This window comes from Salvia miltiorrhiza, chromosome 3 (assembly GCF_028751815.1).
Source record: "Salvia miltiorrhiza cultivar Shanhuang (shh) chromosome 3, IMPLAD_Smil_shh, whole genome shotgun sequence".
In the NCBI taxonomy this organism is placed as follows: Eukaryota; Viridiplantae; Streptophyta; class Magnoliopsida; order Lamiales; family Lamiaceae; genus Salvia; species Salvia miltiorrhiza.
In genome coordinates, this window is record NC_080389.1 from 26,534,879 (window position 1) to 26,561,807 (window position 26,929).

At 36.9% G+C, this 26,929-nt stretch overlaps 1 protein-coding gene and 2 non-coding genes across 4 annotated transcripts; 1 reads left to right on the forward strand and 2 right to left on the reverse strand.

The window, feature by feature from the left end:
- Positions 1 to 3,108: 3,108 nt before the first annotated feature.
- TRNAM-CAU (transfer RNA methionine (anticodon CAU)) lies at positions 3,109 to 3,180 on the reverse strand. Its single transcript has one exon. It is a non-coding gene; the product is annotated as a tRNA-Met (tRNA).
- A 4,708-nt stretch (positions 3,181 to 7,888) lies between these two features.
- Positions 7,889 to 18,736, reverse strand: LOC131013957 (NAD(H) kinase 1-like). 2 transcript variants are annotated; one of them, XM_057941893.1, is made up of 11 exons: positions 18,323 to 18,736; positions 17,594 to 17,741; positions 17,389 to 17,508; positions 14,870 to 15,066; positions 14,179 to 14,292; positions 13,960 to 14,054; positions 12,532 to 12,638; positions 11,676 to 11,749; positions 10,398 to 10,476; positions 9,941 to 10,248; positions 7,889 to 8,394 (listed from the first exon to the last, which is right to left on the reverse strand). In XM_057941893.1, the coding sequence occupies exons 1-11, from the start codon at positions 18,365 to 18,367 to the stop codon at positions 8,086 to 8,088; spliced, it is 1,596 nt and encodes a 531-aa protein (XP_057797876.1). In that variant the 5' UTR covers positions 18,368 to 18,736; the 3' UTR covers positions 7,889 to 8,085. The 2 variants fall into 2 exon arrangements, with proteins under 2 accessions (XP_057797876.1, XP_057797877.1); XM_057941894.1 differs by lacking the exons at positions 17,594 to 17,741; positions 18,323 to 18,736 and having other exon boundaries at positions 14,870 to 15,079.
- Positions 9,705 to 9,776, forward strand: TRNAC-GCA (transfer RNA cysteine (anticodon GCA)). The gene has a single exon. It is a non-coding gene; the product is annotated as a tRNA-Cys (tRNA).
- Positions 18,737 to 26,929: the final 8,193 nt, after the last annotated feature.

Consider the following 26,929-nt stretch of genomic DNA (forward strand, 5'->3'; position numbering starts at 1 on the left):
GGAATTCGCGGAGGAGGCGGCCACGAAATCGCAGCAGTTCACGCAGGGGCTCGGCTCTGCCGGTTTCTCCCGCATCGTGTCGGAGGCGTCAAAGCGCTCCAAGGAGCTGGCGGCCGGGGCGTCGAAGTTGTCGCAGGAACTCGCCGCGGACGCTCTGAGGCCGGGGCGGCGACGCTTCGCCGGAGGAGAGAATGCGCTTGAAATTCGATGAAACCCTAATCGAAAGGCCTCGCAAACCGCCTCTTCTCCGCCGCACCCTCCATCTCCGTCACCACCGTGAAGAAAGACAATGAGACGGAGGATTCGCTGTTCGAGATCGATGTGAGGATTGGGAGATTGACATCGGCTGGACTCAGCGCCGTGAATCTCCACCGCGGCATCTCCGACGGCAATGTTCCTCTGGCCGGGATCTGGATCGACGAGCATTTCACGGTGCTGGATTTGATCTGCATCAGAAGTGTGGGGAGGAAGCTTCCAGATTATGCAGGTTTTGGCATAATCTGCAGCGTCTCCTCCTCAGATCTGCGCCACCTCCTTCACCTCCTCTACGGATCTGCGCCTCAGAACACATTTATTCTAGATCTCGTAGGGTGGCGCGGGGGTCAGCATCGGAGAGTGTGGTGGATTTCCGACGCCGAGAGAGAGATGGTGGCAGAGGAAGGGAGAGGTGGCAATGGCGCGCGAGAGAGAGAGACGTGAAGGTGAAGAGAGAGAGGAGAGAAAGAGAGGAATGAGTGGCTATTTTTTAAAATTTTAAAGTAAGGGGTATTTCTGTCTTTTCAATCAAAAAGTGGACAGTTTTTATTATTTTTATTTTAGTGGACAATTTTTATCTTTACAATATGAAAGTGGATAGTTTTATATATTAACTCAAAAAATTAATGGCCATATTTTGTGTTTTTTCAATTAGTGGCCAAATATTGTGTTTCCTTATTCAAAATGGCCATGCGAGTATATTGTTTCCTTTTTATATTCGGGTTCTTAATTTTTTTTATCTTTATTTTTAATATACTTTTTAATTAAATTAAAATTACATTATATTAATTAAAAATATAATAATTAAAAAAATATTACAATAATTTTTATTTCTATTTTATTCTTATTTTAAATGTATTTTTAAATTAAAAAATAATAATTAAAAAAGAAATAAAAAATTAGAATTAAAACTATTTGAAAACTACATTAAATTGATATTGTATTGAATCTCACATTAAAAAATGTGGGATTCTGTACAATGTATACTACACTATAAATAGTAAAGTTACATTAAACTGATATTGTATTGAATCTCACATTGAAAAATATAAGTTTCTAAACAATGTGAAGTACACTATAAATAGTAAAGCTACATTTAGTTGATTTTATATTAAATCTCACATTGAAAAATGAAGGTTTATCTACAATGTGTTGTACACTTATTTTGGTCGTTAATATTTTTTTTTGAATTTTTTATTTATTTTTATTTTTTATATTTTATTATTATATTAAAATTGTTGGGACCTTCTTAAAATCAATCGTTATTTTTTAACAATAATATTTAATTTTTTTAAAAAAATACAGATCTTATTAATTTTTTATTATTTTAAAATTGATTGTTATTTTTATCGTTATTCTTTTGTCGGCACCACAAGTCTTAGATATCCTCTCGACATATTCTAATGTTATGCATGAATGATATTGTACATTGAAATTGAATTTAAATGAATTAAAATGTGCTAATTATATCAATAATATGCATGACTACTCGAAAGAAACTTCAAGATTAATTGCTCTTGACTTAGAGCACAACTAAGAATGCTGACCCACTTGGAAGTTCGTCAAAGAGTATACATTAAAAATACTGAAATACTTGTGGAGCAAAAAGCTAAATTAAATTACAAATAAATAAAAGTTTTTTTTTAAACGATAGAAAATTCGATTGTTAAAAATATATAAACTTTCAATCGTTAAGAATAAAAAATAGCAAAAAAATACAACCAAAATTAATATTTATTACGATTGAATTTACTACCGTTAATTTTTGAAACGACCACGCAATAACGGCCAATCAAATCGGTCATTAATCGTGTTAACTGTTAACGACTGTATTTTCAATTTTAACAGCCAAAAGTCCAGTCGTTAAAGTTGCCCTTTTAAGTGCGTTTTCAAAAAATATGCCGCGTGATACGAAATTTTAAAAAGTATTATGAATATATGTGATTGAAAAATTTCAAGATTAAGGCTCACTTTGTTGTGAGTGAAATGATGTTCAAATATAAAAAATGATCATTTTTAGAGACGTTTGAAAACGACAAATTATATATATTTTTTTGAAGACGGAAAAGAGCACCTTCTGTTATTATTTCTGACGACTATTATCTGATGTGTTCGTTGGAAGGTGTGGAAAGTTAAAATTGAGAAATTTTTTGAAAATGGGAACCCGGATGTTGATAAAACTATGGAAGATATTATCATATGCACTTGGAGATGTTTCAAGGTTGTAAACTCTCGTGAATTTTTATTCTTGTCCCATGACCGGCCGGGTCTTAGTTCCCATGAGTTGTTTCAATTATTTAAGTTAATCGGCGCTATTTTATGCATTTTTTTTTTGATGTATTGCTTGAATTTGAATATTAATTCTTTGTACTCTTTTTTGAATAAATTTTCTTTTCTTTTCATCTTTCAAATTTTTGTTTTACCAAACCTGGGGAAGACTATGCAAAAATACATGTAGGGCCAACTCTTATGTAGCAAATAAAAGCTCAAATCGATCGTATAGTAATTCGGTAGCGAATTTGTACTAAGGTAGTTTCAATAATGTGTTGGGAGTCTTGGGACCAACACGGAACGAAAAAATATCAACACCTATTTTTGTGTTTTTGTAGGGATAATATCAACACCTACTTAATATTTGCTCGAAGCTTATTTTTTCTATCAAAGTATAACCTGCACTCATATTCTGACCACAAGTAGATTTTAAACTGGCATTGCTGCTTCAATGAAACTGCAAAGAAGCATTTACTTTGAGTTAACAATATTAATTAAATAAAATGTATTTTTATATCATATTCTTGTTCTATTCACGACGAGCATTAAAAGGTAAAAATTTCTAGAAAAAAAATAAAATTATATCAGAGCCAGGTTTCGATCCTGGGACCTGTGGGTTATGGGCCCACCACGCTTCCGCTGCGCCACTCTGATTTAGTGATTGTAATTGGCACTTATATATCACAATACCATTTCAACTGTTTCTGACAATGCCTATCAATTTCCATATATTGAAAGAACTAGTATTTTGCCCGTGCGATGCACGGGTATTATATTTTTTTAGATATTATAATTTTTATTTTTTTCTTAAAAAAAATTATTATATTTTTTTATTTTATATTAGTATTAAATCTATATATATTATATAAAAATAATGTGATTGTGATGAGTTAATATTATTTTTTGAAGTGGTATAAATTTAGGAATATATCTTTGTAAGTGACATGAAATCACCAATCATATACTATATCAATAGTTTGAAGTGAAATTATCTAAAAAAAAGTTTAAAGTGAAATTAACTAAACGATGAGTTGCGATCATATTTATTAAGCTTCACTATTATGTACACATCATTTATTTTATACACTTATTTTAAAATTTAATAATAATTATGCAAACAATAATTTATTATTGAAATCCATAAAATTAAACATATTTTGTTGTTGATTTTATCATAGCCATTAAAAATAATGTATTTACAATTTTTTCAATGAACACATGATCTGCTTTTATATATAAATGTAGCTTTCTGATTAGACGGTTGCACTCGCGTTCAAACTCTGACCCGCGCTCAAATAAAAACCCGCTTCCGGATTCGAACCTTGTAAATGACACTATTCAGTTATACAAATGACACTGTCTGTAATTGACTCTATTCGGTTATACAAATGACACCACGTATAATTGACATTATAATATTGTAAATGACACTTCCTGTCATTGACATCATAAAATTGTAAATGACACTATAATGTTTCAAAATGTTATAGTGTAATTTGTATAACTGAATAATGTCAATTATAGGCAGTGATATTTGTATAACTGAATAGTGTCATTTACATGATTTGAATCAAAATGCAGGTTAAAGTCTGAGTGCGGGTGTAACCCGATTCTACAGTGCACCCAATAGAACCTAAGTTTTTGTGTTCTGTTTAATTGTTTACCTATTTTTATCAACGAAAAATTAGTGTTGTTGATTATTTTGTTTCAAAATCTAAACAATTTAACAATTATCATCTAATTTCATGAAGAAAATGCATACTACCTAAAAAAAATACTCTATCGTAACTATTTTTTTCCATGTCATCGTTTTCAATTTTAGGGTGAAATTGATTTTTTATTTTTTTTAATCTTTTAACCTATATAAATAATTAAATATTTTTTAATTTTATTTATGTCTCAGTGAACATATTTTCAACTAACTTCCTATCCATATAATCATTTTACACGAAAACAATTTTTTATATATTTTGACGATAATTATTAAGTTTAGAATAAATTAATGTGGTTTAAGAACCTAATGTTATAAGTGTATTATATGAGAGATTATTTTTTACCAAAAAAATATCATTATACTTTTGTAGTATTGATTCTCATGAAATCCAATATTTTAAGATAAATATAAATGCTAATTCAATTGAGCATTTATATTGAAAGTGAGAACAAATTATAGTCGTAATTTAATAGATCAGAAATAGAACTTGCTAGTATAAATAAAAATCAGCATTAATTATGTAAATAAATGTTGAAATTAATATTGAATTGTGTAAATTAATTAATTAATTAAGGTTAAAATTAATGCTACACTTTGGGCGGGAAAATAGTATAGGCATATTGGTTCCACTTTTATATATATATAGATTATATGGTATTGCTTAACTTTTGGGAGAATTGCCAAATTCATCATGGTGTATGATTCATTTCGCAATTTCAAATAGAGTTATCGCCCAAATCAAAGCAAACTATATAAATAGAGTTAATAGGTCAAACTACACATTCTCATTTAATAAAAGGAAAAAATATCATGAGGATGAAAAATTGGAAAAATTAAACCGTTTTGATGTAAATGTATAAATATATCCTTAATGATTTTTATTTTTATTTTTAAACATCCATCTCCGCCTCCAAAATAACGACTATTACGCACATTTGTAAAAGTGTAAAATACATTATTACATGATTTTTCACTAAATCGTGTAGTAATCGCGAAAATCGTGTAACAGTGTGTTTTATATTATTACATACTTTTTCGCAAAAGTGTGTAATAATAGTAAAAATGTGTAATTTTGAAAAAGTGTGTAACAGTTCAAAATACACTATTACACACTTTTTTGATTTTACACTGTTACACACAAAAAAGATATTTTGGTCATAAATATTATTATTTCCATATTTTTTATTTGTATGACTAGAATTTTCTATGACTAAAAGATTTTGGCTATATTAGAGTGTTGTTAGGGGTGGTAATTCGGTTCCGGTTATTCGGTTATAACTGTAACCGAATCAAAATTTTGGTTAATCGGTTAACCGATAATCAAAATTAGCCGGTTCGGTTCTGTTACCGATTATTAAGTTTTAAATATACCGGTTATTCGGTTTAACTGGTAACTGACCGGTTAAACCGAATAACCGATTAATTAACCGGTTAAATAATACTTCATCCGCCTCACAAAAACATTAACATTTGTAAGTGACACGAGTTTTAAGAAATGTTAGGTAAAAGTATATTGTGAGTGGAAAATGGGTCCCGCTTTATGAAAAGTAGAGAAGAAAAGTAAAAGGATTGTGGTTGGGTAGTGTACCAAAATAAAATTGTTCATATTGTTGTGAGTATGGATGTCGATGCAGCCCGAAACCCGTGGGCCGACCCGAATAACCCGACAAAATTAGAGGGTTAGGGTTGAAAAATCGCAACCCGAAAAAACCTCCAGCCCGATTAGCCCGCACCCGACTAACCCGGAACCTGATAGGGCTAGCCCGAAAACTCGATGGGCTGGCCCGGTGGGCTGACATAATTGTGACTGATGCATCCAGTTACAACTTCTGCTATGTTTAGATCTATGGTATTTGCTTAAATATATATATGTAGCCTCATTAAAAAAAGTGAAATTAATTAGTTAGAATATATATGTGTGTGTGTGTGTGCAATCTCATTAAAAAAGTGAAATTAATTTGGATTTTTTGTAGAAATTGATTATTAGTACTCCCTCCGTCCACGAATTAAAGCCCTACTTGCACTTAAATTTTTGTCCACCAATTAAAGCCCTATTGTGCTTTATGTACCTTTTTACTCTTCTTCTTTTCCTATATTTACTACCATTTGCCACTAATGGACCCACCTTACAACAACTTTATCATTTTTATATTCTATATTTATTACACTTTATCACTAGTGGACCCACCACACAACACCTTTAACACTTTAGTCAACTACTTTATCACTTTAGTCAACTACCCTTATATTTCACCCACAACACCTTTTTCAGCTTTCTTAGTATCCGTGCCCACCCTCAAATGGGGCTTTAATTCGTGGACGGAGGGAGTATCTCATTAGTTAGAAATTAATTATTACTATCTCATTTTAAGTAATACCATTTTTTTTTCTGTCAATGAGACGTGCATGGCAAAACCACTAATTATTCAGTAATAATCCAGATTGATTCTAGTGCATTGATACATGTTAAATTTTACGATCTCATTTAATATAATTTTGTTTATGTAATCTTGAATATCTTATATTTTTGCATTTCATGCTTTGCTATATAATTTATATCTTTAATATCTATGTATATTTTATACATTATACATTAGATAATTAAGAATAATAAAATACAAATGATAATTTTATTTTTACACCTTTAACTGATTAGCCCGATGGGCTAGCCCGAAACCCGAAAGTTTAGGGTTAGGGTTGAAGATTTACAACCCGAAAAAATCTCCAACCCGATTAGCCCGCACCCGACTAACCCGGAACCCGATAGGGCTAGCCCGAAAATCCGGTGGGCTGGCCCGATTGACATCCCTAGTTGTGAGACACCCCAAAATTGCAAAATGTTCATGTTTTTGTGAGACGCGTGGAGTAATTAATACGTATATTTATTATATTCTAATATTTTATAATATTTTAACGGATTTTATTTTCAATAGCGAGGAATATATTTTATTTTTAGCTGTACATTTTTATTTCTACAATAAACGGATTCTAAACCAATCAATTTTTAGCTGTACATTTTTATTTTCAATAGTGAGGAGTAACAATTGTTATTGAGAAGAAGGATACTCAAAATCATTACCAAAGCTTTTCAATGTGATTCTTCTGTTATATCCTTCCAATTATTTTTCTCCTACTAATATGTATAATCATTATTTTCTATTTAAACGTGTAAATTATTTTCACATTCTGAAATTAAGAACACGAGGGTTTGTGTTTAATCAGTCATTCTAGAAAATTGTAGTATCAAAATAGATAATTAAGAATTTTTATTTTAATAAATATTAATTTTTTTAAAAAATAAACTAAACTAAACCGGTTTAATTTAGTTAACTGATTAATTAACCAGACCGGTTAATTGGTTAACCGGTTAAAAAATCAGTTCGATTATCAATTACCTATTTCATGGTTAATCGGTTCCGGTTAACCGAAAAATCAGTTTGATTATAACCAAATCGGACCGATTACCATCCCTAGGTGCTGCCTCATATAATTATTACCTAACTCGAACAAAACCAAAATATACTAATACGGTTTGATGTGATTTTTACATACTTTCATTTATATATTTAATAATTAAAAACAAAATCAAATATCTAACATTCTTTAAAAAAGAAAAAACATTATATTGTTCAAAAATAAAAATGAAAATGAGACCGAAAATGGAACAAAGAGTCCCATGTGAATAGACTCAACGATTTATTCGAGTATGATATATAGTTGTTTATTCTTCCCTATCTATCACGGGGTGTAAATAAATTAGGTGCATTTTAATTTTACAAATTCCAGTAACTACCAGATAAGAATGTTAATCTCTCTTCCACAATATTGCAACGAAGTGAACAAAGTCAGGGATCGCGAGGGCCATCAAAGGCCTGAGTCTTCCTCAAATTCCAATGAAGACCGTCGTGGATGCTGCGCAAGAAATCACTGGTCGAGTCGACTTGACACGCTGTGGGAACCGGCCAAGGGGCCATGCTGCACACGAGTGCGTCTCCGGGGGCTAACTGTTTCCTGTCCTTGCCATCAAATGACACCCATGCTTGGCTTCTGCTATTGAAGGGCACCACTACTCTCAGCGTTACGTATTCAGGCAATATCAGAGGCCGAAACGATAGAGAATGAGGGCAGATAGGTGTAAACAATATTCCAGGAACCTGTAAACATAGAAATAATTATTTTCCGGTCCGAAATTATGTTGGTTTCAGGTACAAAGTTAAGGGAGCTTGAGAGGGATCATGTATGATTATTCCAAACAGAGATGATAAATTGATAATGATACAATTAAGATCATTATTGAAATATAAACTAAATGTATCATGTTCAAAAAGATGTGTGTTTTTCAAGACTAAAGTTGAATTCAAGTCAATCTCATGCTATCAAGACCATATCATGTTTTGAGACACTGCAAAATGAAAGGGAAGGCTTTCCGACTATATTATGGGGTGTTATATATATATATGCACCTAAGCTTAATCTAGAGAGCTTTTAAGTTCCAATAACTTATAAGATGCATCAAAAGCTTATAAGATGTAATGTCTCAGCTCTCAAGAGCTTATAAGTTGTCAAAGTGTTTGGAATAATTGAGCTTACAAGCTAGAGAAAGAATTGTGAGTTAGAGATAGAAAATTAAAGAGACGTCAAATTGGAAGGGTATATGATGAAATAACAAATCAGTAGAGTTATTTTTGTAAAATGAGTGTTGCTTATAACTTATTAGATTATAAGAAATTAAGTTGGGGTTGGGGACTTAATTTTTAAGGAAATTATAAGTTGTTGGAGCATATTTTAACGGCTTATAAACTGTTTAAGAGCTTATTTTACTAAACATTTTTCAAGAGCTTATACGCTTAGCCAAATACTCCCTAAAATCTTAATTTTCACTATCCTCTTTGATCGACAGTGTCCTTTGTTTGCAGTGCGTTGTTAAATAAAATAAAGGTACCCTAAAAGGCTTAGGGAATTCTAGGATGAGCACCCTGACAAAACAAACTTCCAAATCTTCGCGTGGGTTCTAGTCGAGTCCATTTCAATGATTTATTTTTTTAGGAGACCATTTCAATGATTTATGATCAAACTATTTCAGCTTTTGTGGACAAAGATATAATACTCGAGCAGATGCAAATTAATGCACTTCCAGACAGAGAAAATAAAATAAAAGAATCAACATAACACAAGTATGAACCAGTAACACGAGAAGAAAATAGACAATTAATAACTTGCAATGGTTAATGGTGCATTCAAATGTGGTAGAGTCCTCAAGAAGAATCAGTAGAATTCTGTTGTTATAGCAGAACCCAATGGAAGATCCTAGCAATTAACATATATGACAGGATCATCAATGAGTTGGCAACCAATGATTTAACTAAAGGCTTCACCTAGATTTCAATATCAGCCTACTATTTCATCAATTAACCTTATGTTCGGTTTTTTCAGTAAAATAGTATGACCAAATTTATCATCAAGTGGGTCCATAGCTCAGTGGTAGAGCATTTGACTGCAGATCAAGAGGTCACCGGTTCGAATCCGGTTGGGCCCTAAAATTGATATTTTTTAACTGATTCACTTTTTTATGCACTTCACTGGCATGCTAATTGAAGGGAAAATTTAACTACTAAGCTACATAAAGATTAACTATAACTCTATGTGGGTAATTTTTCTTTTGATATACAAATATGGACCGAGTTACAGAGTGAAACGTACCTGTGGATGGACCATGGATCCTCCGGCAGCAAGGGAATATGCTGTACTCCCAGATGTCGTCGACAAAATCAGACCATCCCCTTGTACGCAGGTCACAAAAGAGTTGTCACAATAGCATTCTAAATTTGTTAGGAATGAAGAAATTCCACGATCAATTGTTACTTCATTCAGGACTAGCATAGGGCCTTCATTCTCGTTATCACTTTTGGCCTCATCTCTGATGATATGACACTGCAATCGATGCCTTAATGTGATACTTAAAGGACCACGTAGGATTGATAAAAGATACTCGCGATAATGTTCACTATCTGATTATTTTGTTAAGGATAAATTGATAGGACTGGCAAAAGCTTTTCCATAAGATACTAGAATAATTTGTCAGCAGGCAACTATGCAAGAAAACAAAGCTAAGCTAAGAAAGTGAAATAAGGAATCCTTGAAGGAAACTAAAGGATACGGAATGGGGTCATGAAACCCAGAGAACCTAAAGAAAATGGCACAATGGGAGGAACCGGACCTTTGAACATAGAAGCAGCCTGCATAAATGAGAGAATATATTTATCTTGATTACTAAAACGGTAACGAGTATCATAATAAAATCCTCAAAAACTATATAAGAACAGGCAATGAGTAATAATGAAAATTTTCCAACAACCTTCATATTCCATCCCTAAAGCTTATAGTTAAAAAAGGAAAGGAAACAAACATTTCTAGATACAGTTTAGTGAACTGCAATAACAGCAATTGACAAAAAATAGACTATTAGATGCTCCAAGATCACGCCCTACGGGGCAATAAAACCAGCAACCTTAATTTACAGACTCACAATGTTTGAGGATTTGTATCCAAAATTGTAGGAAATTGATGCTTAAAACATGGATGATGAAAACAAAATAGCATTTCACCAGAGAATAATAAACAGGAGTTTAGCTTATATCTGGCTCAAGTTTTTGCATCAAGTAAAACCTAGTAACCAATGTGAAACTGAGAAGATTGACTAATTAGCTGTGTTCAGTTTTTCTCTATAATCAAGCCCATCTGCTAAAGTGATTGTTCACAAAATTTACAAGCAGATCTGCACTTGTTTTAAGTTTGTTTAGAAGTTTTACCTTTTCATTCTTATTGTATGCTTAGTCATATAATTAACTTGACAAAAATCTGTACAAAAGGTTATGTCAATTGTCCCAACCCCACGTGTGGTTTGCAATTAAAAGAAAGTGCATTGATACATAAAATTGGTTCAGATAACAATATTGTTTATTTGTTACTCAATTAAATATGAATTATTTTACAGTGTTAATCTAGTACAGTGATAAGAAATTCATTTTCGGTGATGTCATTGAATTAACGTTTTGCCTTGTCAATCTATTACTGTTTCATAGTTAAATAGGTTATAAATTATATTAATGTTATACTTTTTCTCTTATTGAACTCAAAACTGCATACAATAATAATATGCTTCCCTGTGTCTGGAGACAGATCATGCAACGGTAACTGTGGGGAACAAAGTCAATATTTTTCAACTAACTTCTTTCTACAAAGGAATACATTATCAATTGGCATACTGAAATTAAGCATATTGTATAATTCCTATCCATCTTTGCTCCAGTCTTGTTTATTGAGGATTGGCCATATTACATTTCTTTCTTGGGGGGGGGGGGGGGGTGGGCTGGGGGGATAACTTCTGTTTTTATAGAAATTAATTACATTTGTTGCAGAATAAGAAGACACATACCCATAGGACGGTTCCATCTCCACCAAGCGTTACAATGAGATCAATTTTTGTATGCAGGGTCAGCACATCTTTGTCTGTGGAAGCAGATCATTTAGAGCATAAAGAACAAATACTGCCACCAATTATCATATTTAAAGTACTAAAGACGTAACAAAGCTTGCACAAAGGAATTGATCTCATGCATTATTCCTGAGAAAGATGAAAGCAAGGAAACTGTAACCTCAGATATATATCGAACTTTTTTGGAACATAACAATAACAATAAATTTAATCTGTCAGAACAAGGAATTGCAATTAAACATGTCTGAATTGGTTTAGTTTTTGGATAATGAGCTAAGAAGAAGGGACATCAACAGCTTGACAACTTCTTGTGATGATAGTTCGCCGACAAACTGCAAAGAATTCATTGCCCAATTCTTCATATGTGTGCAGCAATATATAACTAACTAACTCAAAAAGGGATTAAAGTTTCAATTTGAAGTTTATACCCTTGAAAGGGGCACAAAAAACTGTTTCTGTAATCACTAATAAGGATCCCCTCATCCTTTCCAGTTAGTTACAGAAATTTTTCCTTGAGACATACAAATGTTGGAGTCATCAGCCAATTAAAATTAGTTTCTAGGATTGACCGTTAAATGTACTCCTTACTTCACACTGGAAAAAAAACATAGCAGGTATGGAGTGAAGAAGAGAAGTTATAATATCAACAGAGAAAGTTAAGCAGATAAAATAACAGAAACTGTATAAAGAATTAAGGATTTGATTAGATTGTAGACTGAGAGCCAATGGAGTTAGAGTGGTATAAAGGTTATCATAATATATCTAATTCCTACTATAAAAGGAAAAATTAGCTCACCATCTAGCCAGGTTTGTACAAAGCTATAGTACGACGATTCTGTCAGAAGCTCGGACTTCACTCGCGGTTCCACAAATATTGTCAAATTTTTCTGCTCTTTTAACCATCTGCAAAGGAGGTAAAGGATTCTCTAATTTTAAAATATTCGAGACTTATTAAGAAATAACATAGTAAAAGTTCATGTTAGAGTATCACATTCCATTGATTTAACTAGTACTGAAACAGACAACCAACATTCTAGAGATACATTTTATAGTCAATTACAAAGAATTTAAAGAAGAAGAAAAGCAGGAGGGGGGAGGGGGGCATCTAAATATCAGAGAAAACTCACAAGCCCAAAATGAAGTCAGATATAAAATTGATCCTCAAAATCTTGGCAGAAACATTCATTCATGATGATTAGGAGACTAAACTAAAGAAGAAACAGATTGGAGAATTCTGCAATTTAATATTAAGGGAATAGATAATGTGAGAATGATCATGCAACATGAACTTCTCAAGTTTATTGTTATCACTGAAGAAGCTCCTGATGAGTTCGATATTGATCTGAAGAAAATGGCTCTGGCCAACAGAAATTCTCAGCACGAGAAACATATGTGTATCAGATGGGACCAAAGCCCCAGATATAATCATATGAAGTATGAACAGATGCACCATATGGTTCAAAACTTCCCATGTGGCAGCCTGCATTTATTTTTATTAAAAACAAGTAAATATTTAGTAAGACTAACGCACTCAGCTGGAATCCATCTCTATAATATACATATATTAGTGCTCACAAGAAGTTACTGGTAGTGGTGTTAGTGGTGTTAACACTGACAAAATCAGATGAAGTAGGGAATGCACCGTAACCGCAACTTTTTCTCAAAACAACATGTTTAAACTTCTTAGTGAACAGTATTTAGTGACTGAGTCTCTCACTGTAAAGTTCAACTGTCTAAGACACTGTTCCAACGTGGAAAATAAAGGACATTGAAATTTACAATATCAAAGAATTCTGGTACACAGTTACCATCATCAGATTACCTCTCTTCAGAAAAAGCTAGAAAAGGTCATCATTTAAGATTATGACAGTCACATCTTGGAAGTTACATAGAACACAGAAAAAATATTTTCACAAAGAACATGAAAAGTTCATTTCACCTATCACTTCCGGATAAATTTTATAAGGTAGAAGTCAATCAAATTATGCATACTTCTGCAGGATCATTTCTCAGTAATTTAATGAATACATTAATAATCTGTCGACAGTCATACTCAAAAACCACTTTTATGTACGCGTTATCACATATAAGCTCATATATTCCGAGAACCACTAATTTGAAAAGCTCAACTCTAATTTTCTGACCATATATGAATCTATATTGTAAAAAATAAAACTAAGGAGCGAAACAAGTATGGAAACAAAACGTGTTTAAGGAATCCAACCTGACAATTTCAGAACATAGGATTTTGACAGATGTAGAATTTGGTTTTGTTAACATAAGCACAGTCTGTGGCGGTGATTCCCACTTCAAGGAAATCTGAAATGATAATAATGAAAATAGTGTTCTTGTGATACTAAAAGTTGGAAGTCAGGCACAAAATTACATTTAATCAGAGAAGTTTGAGGAATCGCAAACAAATTGCATATGATACTAGTTATACCTGTTTACTGCTACGCTCTGCAGTTGTTATATTACCCTTCTCAAAAGACACAACATCATGTTTGTGGCGATCAGATTTTTCACCCTTGCAGTACCATGATAGCTTAAATGATGCCTGTCACCACAAGCCAGAACATCAAGTTAAATTGCAATTCTTGAAAAGTGTTTAAAAACACTTATCTGATATGACTAACAAAAAAATGGGTGCTGCATAAATATACGTAGCTGGCTCTGAGTACTTCAGCGAAAAGAACCATGATGTCTAGAGCCAAGCCAACAAGCCATTTCAAAATAAGGGTAATTTTTTATATTTATTTGTTTACGTACTTTCACTACTTCAGCAAAAAGAACCATGATGTCTAGAGCCAAGCCAACAAGCCATTTCAAAATAAGGGTAATTTTTTATATTTACTTGTTTACGTACTTTCACATCATGAGCAATGGCTTGCAATAACTACAGAGAGGACAGATGTATAAATATCAGGTGTGCTTCCAACACTGTGATTTCTGACTACCTCATGTTTACTTATCATTTCTTTCTTTCTTTCTTTGAAGAATTTCAGTGCAATCGTGGTTTGGTAGATATTGTGAATCTATGTAATTCATAAAGCAATTAAAGCACTGGTCTTTTTAAAAATATATCGGCGAACAGGAATCTAACTTCTCACAAAACTCAGGAAGTAGCTACTTACCTTCCTCATCATCTTATGCGAAGCAGAGCAGTCAGAACCAGGTTCACCATCTTGAAGAACCTCATGAGCGCAAATATCATCTTTACCGCTGCATAACTCACATTGATCATTATTTTGATTTGAGACAGCAGCGTGATCATCCAAGTTTCTGGCTATCTCAACATTTGACTCGCTAGATTGGCCTCCCAATGACAGTACTGCCAAGCAAAACTTTAGAATGTTTTATTAAAAGAATTATTTAGGCATAAAAGACATCACTAGATACTGGCATATAAAATCTTTTAAAAGATATCTTGCAAATCATTTCAAGAAACTAAATAGGAAACTTATGAACTCATTAAAATTTTTGGTTTGTTGGTTGCACGTGGAATTTGCTGTGACCAAGACAGATATTTGACAAATCAGAGGAGATATAATTAACCACTAATTGATCAGATATCTTTCAGACATTCAACTGCAATTTCACTTTTCAGTGCTATGTATATACCAAATGATACCACAAAATTTGCTGTTTCCCTCACTTTCTGCATAATTTGTTTGACCTCCAAACCATACCAAAGACCAGCTTAGTTTACTTTGGAGTTCATTACAAAATAAAAATCACCTCCTTTGGTTATTTTGCAATTTGATTATTTGCTTTTACTTTCAGTAATTTAATCAATGAGTTTTTTTTTCTAGTAAAAATTGAGATGACATGAAAGCTGTAATTACGATATGATTTCCAGCAAGGATGTCATGATGGATCTCGAGAAAAACAACTTTTAAGAACCCTAACTTAAATTTTGAAAAGTTAATTTCATATTCCAAATAGAAACTATAAAAATAAAATCTTGAGCTCTTCTATGCAACTAACAAAATTCTAGTGCAAACTTTTGAAGACACAGATGGAAACAAACTCCAACGCCTTTTCCAAAAAATATTTAGTGGCCAAAAGCCGCGTTTTTCAACGATCTGGATGATTTCTCACTTAAAAGTACAGCTTGGCTTGGATGTGAAATCTGTGAGCGCCATCTTGTTGCCTCTGGTGTTGATCGAATGTAACATAGAGGTAATCTCAGATTCTCAGATAAAACTCGCTTAATCGTTGAATAGAGGCCATAAACAAGGATTTAGTTGGAGAGAAGCAGAGGACTAAAGAATCGGAGGCTAATCTATACACTTCATACATTATAGAGAATTCGGGAACAAGGTTAAGTAACCCAATCTTAACTCCAGCTGCCATGTCATCCAAATTTGGCACGAAGTTAGTGTTGTGTATCAAAGAATTTAAATAGTAGCAGAGCACTCTGAAGTGCAAAATTTACTAAGAAGGAGATAATCAATACAATATAGTATAGTACTGATAAATGTCAAACAATGTACAGGAAAGGGGAAAAGCCAAATAAATTCAGAAATTAGGCCAAATTAATACACGAATAGTTGATTTACTTTGGGATGGCCTAAACAATATTATTAAAAAGAATAAAAGTGGTCCACTTAAATCACAATGTAATAAACATTCATTTCTTTTGGAGGTTCCATCAACTACATATGAGGAGGGGACATTAAGAAATCAACATTAGTTGCCTCATGGGATTAAGCTAATACATCAGTATGGTACAAACCTAAAGCCAGCTTTCAAGGGAGATGCAAAGAATGAGAAGAATCACATATTCTGAATTTCTGATGTCATTAAGAACCATATGAAGAGGATCATATAGTAGCATGAAAGAATATCTTGAGTTCCTTCCACCCACAGAGATCTTCGCAACATAATAGACTTCTTAAGCTTTGCCTACCGTAAGATGCCACTTAGAAAAACGGTGATTAAAGTTTTAACAAGACAAGGTGACTATTAAACCTTGGCTAGCACTACCACTCGATTTTCCTATCAGCAGATCAGCAAAGGAAGGTTAGGCAACAACTATATTATATTCCTATATGCTGAGTATAGGTCATCTTAAGAACTAAATAAATAAATAATTCAAATGTAAAGCTAACTTGTTCAGTAAAGAAGCTTACTAGGTACATCTTATAGTCTAAATTCATCCAACCTAAAGTCCTGTGTAAGGAGTCCCACCAATGTTAGTAGAATTTTAAATTTCTCACTACGAAGACAAGATCCAAATGCCAAATACCCAAATATAACAAGACTCAAACAGAAAAGGATGAGGTATGTAATATCAACAAGAAATTTCGAACTGATACACAAATAATCCTTGTCATATTTTGAGGGAAAAGTGGAGCAAAAGGAGATATCTTCTTAGAAAGCGAAGGATCTGAACGTCCAAACTCCAAATTCATTGACTACATTGGCCTGTCATTTAGAATCTTTGGCAGATACGGCCAACTCAGGAAAATTATTCAACCAATGATGAAATAATGCAATTTTTTGTTACTAAAAGCACACAGGCTCTCATCACAGAGAGCAAAACAAACAGAATGGTAGCATTCACATCATGAGAAGAATTCCATGTTATATACGACCCAAATTAGAGATCAAACAAAAAAAATACTAGAGTGAGCAACACCGAAATAACCTTTGTGCTCCAACAGCAGATTATGTGCTGTCGCCAGTTCATATTTACGTCTCCATTCAGCAGCTTCGGCTTGAGCAGAAGCCTTACCTTCTGTCACCCGTCTCAGTGCCTTGGCAACGGCTAAAACCATATTTAATCAAATTAGTATCAACATATTGCTCCAATAGTAGCATATAGATAACAAATGATTAATCTAAAGACTCACTTCTCAAAGCCTCAGAGAACTCAATCAGATTATCTTCAATTCCTTGGAGAGGAGGCTGTTGAATAAGTTCCTCTATAGATTTTTCTGAGCTCAACACCGAGGTAGAATCTAGACAGCCATTCTCTGCTGGTGACACGATTCCATTGCCCTATTAGAGAAGCCATTTAGTCACTAAACAAATCTGATTTTCCTTTTTACACTTGGAGGGAGTGGGGAGAATTATTTGATCATAAATTTACGTTGGAACAACTTTTGGAACAAAGAAATACCAAATGCAGAAAATTGATCTGACTAAAGGTGCAGAAAAATAAAATAAATACATATGGCTCGATCCACAAATTCCCACTGCAATCTTACTTATCTTTCAAGTCGTGATCTGTCAATTTGATTATCTCAGAAGGTTTGTTTGCACTAATGATGGAAAGATTTAGTTATTTTACAGCATCCCCAATTAACAGCAGCTTAATTAAATGTCAAACACGCATTTATGACCACGTACTATTTAGAAACAGTCTATATCTACCTAAAAATACTGGAAAAAATCATCTCCTCTAGGCAAGGAAACAAAAACACAAACACTTGAGAGGAAGCAACCTATTAAGAAGCAAGGGACGCCTAAACTCGTAAAACAAGTACCAAAAGTAAAAAAATAATCGAGAAATTCAGCAGTAATCTAGTCAATAAAAATAGAAACTCTAAATCGCCCTTAACAATCAATAATTCACGTACACTGGCGGAGTTGCTTGGAGACATGGGGCTGCGTCTATTATGCATATATTTCTGTGTAGGTGTGGAATACACCGCCTCACACACACACAGCTGAAAACTGGTCAAGAACGGACGACTAGCAGAGGGAAGAAAATGGGAGGTTTAAAAAAGAAAAAAAGAGGCTAAATTTTGTTAGATATATGTATAAATGCAGTCCGAAATTAGTTAGATAAAATATACTCCATGGGAGTGGAAGACATGGAAAACGGAGGTAGGCAGTCTTAGTTGGGTGGGAGTATGTTGGTTGCAGGTATGGAGAGAGAGAGAGAGAGAGGAGTAGGGAGTTTGAGTTGCTGCTGGGACCCAAATAACAGACGCGTGGCTTGGAATTCCATGGACGACTGATAACCAGCTATCTCTACCAAATTGTTTTTCATATTTCCTCTTTAGTTTATTCAAAACAAAATTATTTTCCTATAATCTACTTTCTCCCCAAAAACATGTTCCATTCGTCCATCAAAAATAATCCTAAAAATGAACGACATCAATTTTAATAAAAATAATTATTATATTATGAATAGAGAAAGAATCTCACTTAAAAAATAGTGTTTATAATAATAATAATTAATTGTATTGTGAGTGGAGAATATGGCTCACCAAGTGATAGATAGTTTCCAAAAATGAAAATGGGCTAATTTTTGTGAACACCCCAAAATGACAAAAATAAATTATGTTTTGTGGACGAAGGAAGTCTTGAGATTTGAGTCCATTATAATACGATTTTAATATACTTAATTTGTCATTTTAATATTTTTTATAAAATATTTATTTTTCATTTTTAAATATTACCTTATTGCGAAGGCTTACTTTTTATCTTTTTTTTTTAATTTATTTATAATAAAATCACTGTTGATCCATAGCTCCATTCATAACAAAGTGAAATCTCATTTTCACTCATAACATATTCATTTAATACTTATTAAACTTCGTGCCACTAAAATTAAAATGACACATACTTTTAATTTAAAATAAATTTTAAATTGAATTGATGACAAGTTTGTAAGTAAATATAATTTAATATCATAATTGATACTCATATGGCCCCAAAAAATAGTTCTATAAGGCTGTGTTTACTTTGATGCATAAATTTATCAATGGAAAATGATGGATAACAAAAATTTATGTCTTTAAATGTCTTCTTTCTTTTCCAACATTTGACATAAAAGACAAATTCACCATTTTTCATTCGTTATTTTCACTTTAAGGATGGTTAATATTATCCTTCCATTTTTGAGTGGATAATATTATCCATCCTTGAAGTGAAAATAAGAAAGAAAAAATGCTTTTGAGTCAAATGTTGGAAAAGAAATGAGGCATTTTTTAGCCTTAAAGGCATAAATTTTTGTTATCCATCCTTTTCCATAAATAAATTTATCCATCAAAGTAAATGTAGCCTAACTAATCTGTATTAATTTAATTTATCCTACCTATAAACCCATATCAAACAGGCCCTAAGTAGATTAGATGAATTTTAATAAAATTAGCTAATGTGTCTTGAGTGGATAAATAGTCTCACCTAAAGAGTAATATCAATAATGATAATTAATTTTATTTTGAGTGAAGAAAGAGTCCCACCATATTATAAATCAGTTGGTCTTGGGTGCGGGTGGCCGTATGGTATGCGGTCCACCCTGCACGCGCTGCTGAAATGGAAATTTTATTGAAAGAAAGAAAAAAATGTAAAGAAACATTGAGAGCACATGCGCAAACAAGGAGAGGGGCCTCAAAAGAAAGCCCAAAAACAGAAAAAACGGGAAAAAAAACATAACCCAAGCAAAGCAGGAACAAAAACACGCAAAGCCAACACAACACTAGGAGGAGCAACCACCCACGTGAGCAAGACTGCACCGGGAAAACTGCAGAGAGAGCAGCCGAACCAGAGCACAACCAGAGTAGCGAAAGGAGAGAAGACCTCCAGAGCAGAGCCGACTTACAGAGCAGAGCCGACTAGTAGAGCAGAGTTTACTTCAGAGCAGGGCCGACTCCAGAGCAGAGCAAACCTCTAGAGCAGAGCTGACCGCCAGAGCAGAGCTGATCTTTAGAGAAGCGCAGAGTTGACCTTCAGAGCAGAGCTGACCTTCAGACCAAACAGAGCTGACATCCAGAGCCAGAGCTGACTAGCAGATCTAGAGCAGACCCGATCGACTGAGTCAGAGCATCGAGTCCATTAGATCCAGAGCAGACCAACATCAGCTCTGGCAGAACCAGAGCAGACCAGCACCAGCTCTGGCAGAACTAAAGCAGACCGCACCAGCTCTGGCATATCCATAGCAGACCCGCAACAGCAAAGAACCAGAGCAGAGCAACGACCCGAACCCCAGAACCAGAGCAGTCCAGCATCAGCTATGGCAGGTCCAGAGCAGACCAGCACCAGCTCTGGCATATCCAGAGCAAACCAGCACCAGGATGGAAGCAATAGAGCCAGAGCCAGAGTGCAAAGGCGCCAGAGCAGACCGCACCAGAGCTGCAGCCCCAGGTAGAGCCAGAGCAGAAAACCATGCACACCAAACCAGCGCCAGAGCAGACGCGCACACATCTGCCAACCAAGAAGCGTAAAAAAAAATAGGCAAAGCAAACAAAAGCGCAAAAGACACCGAGCAAAAGGAAAAACGGCAAAACAAAACCCCCCCCTCCCAGGGACGCTAGCCAAGGGAAGAGCACCACTCCAGCCCGGTCACGCAAGCCCCAACACATCATCCGGAACAGCGAAGGGACCCAAGAGGCTCAACAACCAAACCATCTCAAACCAAACCCAGACCTTAAGAACCTCTATCCTCGAGGAGTGTGCAGAGCAAGGTACAGAGAAGCAACATCAAGAAAAACAACCAATCCGGTCAGACCCGATTCTCCGCTAGCAGTGAGTCTCCTAATGCAATTACTTTTATGAATCTCATTCTTAAATTAAATTATTAGAAACTTCACATTGAAGGCCATCTTCATGGGATGTAGTAATTGGGGTAACCAAAGACTTCCCGCGAGGTTTCCTATGCTCATAATGGTACGACCATCAGAGAAGCAGAGACCAAGAGTTCAGATCAACCAAACCATACAAACCAGAGATATTAAGCCTATTGCAATGAAGACACTCCTGCTAGCATCTATCGGACAAATCACTTCAAGGAAAGCTAATCAAGCCGTTGCCTCCCAAACCTTAGACTCCTTGCACCACCCAAGGAACGCCGGACTAAAGGACCAGGCCAACCACCAGAACCCAATACAAGCCAGAGCCCCCGGGAGCCAACACTAAACCAAAGCACGGTAGAGGCTCGGAAACACGCAAAGAAGGGTCAACCACCCAAAACCAGTGGACTTAGGAAACAACCAAAAACCAAAGGAAACCAAAAAACAAAAACCAAGAATAGGACAGTAACTTCCCTGGAAAACACAACACTCTTAAAGGACAATACGAACATAAGGCAGGCATCTTCTGTCATCGCTAACCAGATGAAGTATATCCGGGATCACAAATGGCCAGAGTCCTTCCTCCACCACCGAAGAGGCCATGAAGTCAGCAACACGATTCCCTTCCCTGTAAATGTGAGTGATAATAATATGAAGCTCAGTAATGGAAGAAAGTACCTTCCGCCAACGACTGAAGAACCTCCAAGGAACCGTGTGGGAACGCGAACAGAAGAGATCGACCATGTAAGTGCAGTCCGTCTCAATCCACACATAGTCCCAACCCTGAACCACAACCTGCTCAAGAGCAATGATGAGGGCAAAAAGCTCCGCCACAGCCTGTAGAGAAATGGAAGCAACCCAAAACAGACGAGGAATCACGAAAAACCCCTCCAGCATGAATAAGGGGAGAGGAGCCATGAACCAAGCCATCAATATTAATCTTTTGCCACGGTGAGGAGGAGGAAGCCAAAACACATAAATATAAGACGTAGGACGGCGAGGTCTACCCGGCACCCCAAGACCATGAAGAATAAGAAGCTCCTCAACAGAATTAGCCATCTCCCCCAGACTGATACGAGAGGCTTCCAGGATGAAGGCTTTGACCTGAATAGCCAGAGCCACAACGGAAACCGGAGCCTCATCAAAAATAGCTATGTTCCTGAGATTCCAGAGACTCCAAATGGCCGACATAACACCAACCCGCCAGAGGTTGTTCACCTGCTTGCTCACCGGCCTTTTCATAGCCCAAATGATGAAGCTCCCAATCTCCTGGATCGACGAACTATCCACCCTGAACCAAGTGATGAGGGAACCCCAAACCTGTCTAGCAACATCGCACTCCCAAAACAGATGACTGATATCCTCGCTCGCATTCCTGCAAAGAGGACACCAACCCGGACCGATGTACCTAGAGCGACTCATAGAACTGGCCCTAGGGAGCCTGCCCAGAATAAACCGCCAAGTCACAATGGGCGGGCGCACTGGAATAAACGATGCCCAAATTCACTTGCCCCAATCCACATCTGGGTAACTAGGACGAACATGATCCATGGCAAGCGCAGAGGAGACATCTCTAAAATGAGAATGAGTCCAAGCCCGGCGATCCTCCCCACCACTGATAGGAACAGACAAGATGTCAACAACAATGTCCGGAAAAGTCTGCACGAAATCTAGAGTGAAGTGCCAAGTGTCATCAAAATAATAGTCCGAAATAGGCTGCATGAGAAACTGATAATCGACGGCCGGGACCCCAATCCTGTCCACCAGCTGGTAGCCAAGCCAGTTATCCATCCAAAACAAAATAAAAGAGCCAGATCCGATAGAACAATGCGTGTCACTGATCAAAGTGCGAATAGAATCCCTCGAACCCAGCCAAATCGTAGAAGAAAACCAAGGAGAACGAGGCCGCAGACAGGAATCCAAATAACATTGCCGGGACAGCTGGAAACCCAAGGAATCTGAAGTGATCAACAACCACGCCAACCTAAGCATGAAACCTTGACTGATGTGAGAGAAAGACTTAACGTTTAATCCACCCTGGGCCTTAGGAGCACAAATACTATTCCAAGCCACCGAAGACTGTGGTTTAGATGTGGTGTTGCCCGTCCAAATAAAGGACCGACAAGCACGATCCAGGTCATGAAGCAGCTTAGCCGGCCACTTATAAATTAACATGCTATGAACAGCCGCGCTCTGAATGACCGAGGTGACCACACATATGCATGCCTTGCCACTTAGGAAAATGAGCAATGATGCGATCCCGAATGCAAGTTAGACGAGCAGAAGAGGCACAGCCAGCGAAGATAGGTAGACCCAAATAGACGAAAGGCAGGGAACCAGAGGAGAAGTCCAAATCCCTCTGAAGCCGGCGACGTAACTGAAGAGAGACCCCTTTGCCAAAATAGACTGATCCATGCATAATATCATGAAAAATGGATATTGCAGTATTGACCCGAGACGTTAGCATAAATCTGAAGGATAGACTCAATCATCCTGCAACTACGTCTGTCAGCTTTACAAAATAAAATAACATCATCGGCATACAGGAGATGGGAAGGGAAAAGCAGAGAACGAGACATCCTCATACGACCAATGAAGCCCTATCCGTAGTATCCAAAAGAAGGCGGCTCAAAACCTCCTCAGCTAAAGCAAACAAAATCGGAGATAAATGATCACCCTGCCTAACCCTACGGGAGCAGCTAAAGAACCCGTGCTGCTCCCCGTTAAAGAGGACAGAGATCCTAGCCGACTGGAAGATGACGCTGATCCACTGACAGAAAAGAAGAGGGAACCCAAAGCTGTCCAAAACTACATCAACAAACTCCTAGCTCAAAGTATCAAAACCCTTCCGGATATCGACCTTGAGGGCCATATTCCTCCGCTGAATCGAATGTTCCATGCAGTTGACACCTTCAGAAGCAAGCAGAATACACTCCTGAATAGAACGTCCCGAAATAAAGCCGAACTGGTTGGCTGAAACAATCTCTGCTGCCACCGCATTCAGTCGAGGGGCCAGAATTTTGGTGATGACTTTGAAGAAGAAATTACCAAGAACAATAGGCCGGTAATCCAAAACAAGAACCGCATCCGCTTTCTTGGGAAGAAGGCAGAGAAGATTGGAGTTGAGCCCGTGAGAAAGATAGCCAAGAGAGAAGAAACGTCTCACCGCGGCAACCATATCCTCCCCCACCACCTCCCAAGAATGATGGAAGAAGGCACCATTAAACCCATCCGGGCCAGGGGCACTATTCCCATCCATAGAAAAGACCACCGAGCGAATATCATCAGCAGAGGGGAGCGTAGTAAGCAAAGCAGACTGAGTCGCATTGACAGAAGATGAAATGTATCCAGAAACCCAGGATCTGTCCACAACCCCAGAACTCGGCTCAGAAAAAAGATCCTCATAGAAATGAACCACATGAGCCGCCATGGTGGCCGGATCATCCGAAATAACGCCATCGATACTAAGCTTCTTTTTATTTTGGTTCGAACGACGCCATTTCACCATAGAATGGAAAAAATTGGTGTTTCTATCACCGTCAAAAAGCCAAGAAACCTGACTTTGCTGCCGCAGATGTTCAGATTTCCGCAAGAGGATCATGCCAATGCAAGCCTGCAAACTAACCTCCTGGTCAAAAAGATCATCTGTGTAGCCCTGCTCATCAATTCCCTCATGAAGGAGACTCAAATCCTGCTGCAGCTCAGCCAGGGCAGTATTATAGTTCCCAAAAGTGTCCCGGTTCCAGGCCTTGAGAGTCGAGCGGAGACGTTTCAACGTTTTCATAACACGAACCATATGATAAAGACAATCCAACGGCGAAGACCAAGAGGCATGAATCTGATCCAAAAACCACTCATGAGAGCACCACATATTCAGGAACCGAAATCGACGAGCTGCCGGGGTAGAGGCCGTATCCTGGCATCTCAAAAGAATAGGAGAGTGATCGGAACCAAGCCTAGGAAGAACCAACGCAGAAGCAGAATACCAAACATCTGAGAAATCCTGAGAGAAAAGGGCTCTGTCTAGAACAGACTCAATCGGAGAAGGGAACCTCCGCCGATCTGTCCAAGTGAAGAAAGGACCAGAGGAATCAGGCTGAATCAAGTCGTGATCCTCAATGAAAGTACAAAACTCAGAGCAAGGCTTAGAAGCTGGATTCCTACGACCCCGACGCTCATGAGCACCCAAGACAGCATTGAAATCACCAATCATAAGAAAATGACCCATCATGAAAGGATCCACATCCAGCCAGAGCTGACGTCGCTCAGTGTAATTACAGGAAGTATGAGTGAAGGTTAACGTGCAGACAATCCCCATGATAGAGCATCTAAGGATCACAACCTGAGAAGAAGAGAAAACCACATCCGGAGTCAAAGAGGGATCAGCGAAAACCCAGATATTAGAACGACGTCTGCCATGATCATTCTGATGAACTGGGGAGAGATGCAAAGAACTCCAATAAGAGCTCGGGATACCAGAGAACCGAGATTTAGGCTCGAGAACACCAAGAAAACTCGGTCTATAAGTGCTGCAGTACTGGGAAAGAAGAGGCATAGAAGAAGAGATGCCTCTGATATTCCAACACAACACATTCATCGGGAAACTGGAAGAAGGCCATTCTCCTGAAGAGGATCAACATCAACGTCAGCCTCATCATCCCCCCATCTCTACGGAGAGACTCTAGCAGCGACTTCTGACATTCGTTATAAGGCTCCAGAAGATGAGGAATCAATGGTGAAATTCTGAATCACTGCGCCAGCCGATTGAGCAGCTGCAACTTTCTCCAAGAAATCTACAGGTTCAGGAGAACAGCCACGCCGAGCTGTCATTAAAGGCTTATTCCCCCCTTTCTTTCCAGGGGGATCAATATAAACTCCTCCTGTCAAGGAAGAGCTTCTAAAAGAAACATAGTTATACCTGCCAGAGTCCGTGGCCGACGAAGTCCGCCCACCCCTCCCACGACGACCCTGAGGTAAAGGGGGACGAGCAGCCAAGACCTTCTTCGGGTGAGGAGAAGGCGGGCCCAAGCTTCGCTGAGAGCCGGACGCAAGAGTACCAGTAATCGTTTGCTGCACCAGTTGCAAGGTCTTCTGGGAAGAAGAACCAACCAAAGTGTCAGAGCCAGAGATAGCCACATCCACCAGCGCAACATCAAGATTCTTGTTCAGGGAACTCACAACAGCTAAGAGCTTTCCAAAGGAACCAAAGTAGAGTCTTTGATGATACGCATATCATTCGGCCCCTTCCCTAACTCCGTCTCCATCCCATCATCAAGAGCCTCGAAGGAGTTGAACGTGGAGATGCCCGATGAAACAACTACAGGAGTGCGAAGTGTCTCTTCCGAAGGAACCTCATGAGCCGAGGTAGGATTCTCCGTCGTCCCCGACGAGACAACCGGCAAATTATTCGGTTCAGCTCTGCCATCTAGAGGATCCACAGAACGTGTTCGCCAAATTGTCCGGCTCCTGGCACGTCTGCATCGAAACCTAGTCCTGCGCCGCCTACCACACCTACCAACATTCTGCTCTGCCAGCTGAGTCGAAGAAGACGGCTCTTTATCCATTTCCGAACTGAGTTTCCTGCAAGACTCAGTAGAATGGCCAAGAGAATAGCAAAGACAGCAGAAAGAAGGCAAATCCTCATATTTAAACTCAATTTCAAAAACA

Coding starts and splice junctions, on each gene's coding strand:
- LOC131013957 (XM_057941893.1), bottom strand. CDS start 18,367: ATGCATAATAGACGCAGCCCCATGTCTCCAAGCAACTCCGCCAGT. Junction 14,293..14,869: donor CGCATAAGATGATGAGGAAG/GTAAGTAGCTAC, acceptor TTGTGGTGACAG/GCATCATTTAAGCTATCATG. Junction 12,639..13,959: donor CTATGTTCTGAAATTGTCAG/GTTGGATTCCTT, acceptor CCTCCTTTGCAG/ATGGTTAAAAGAGCAGAAAA.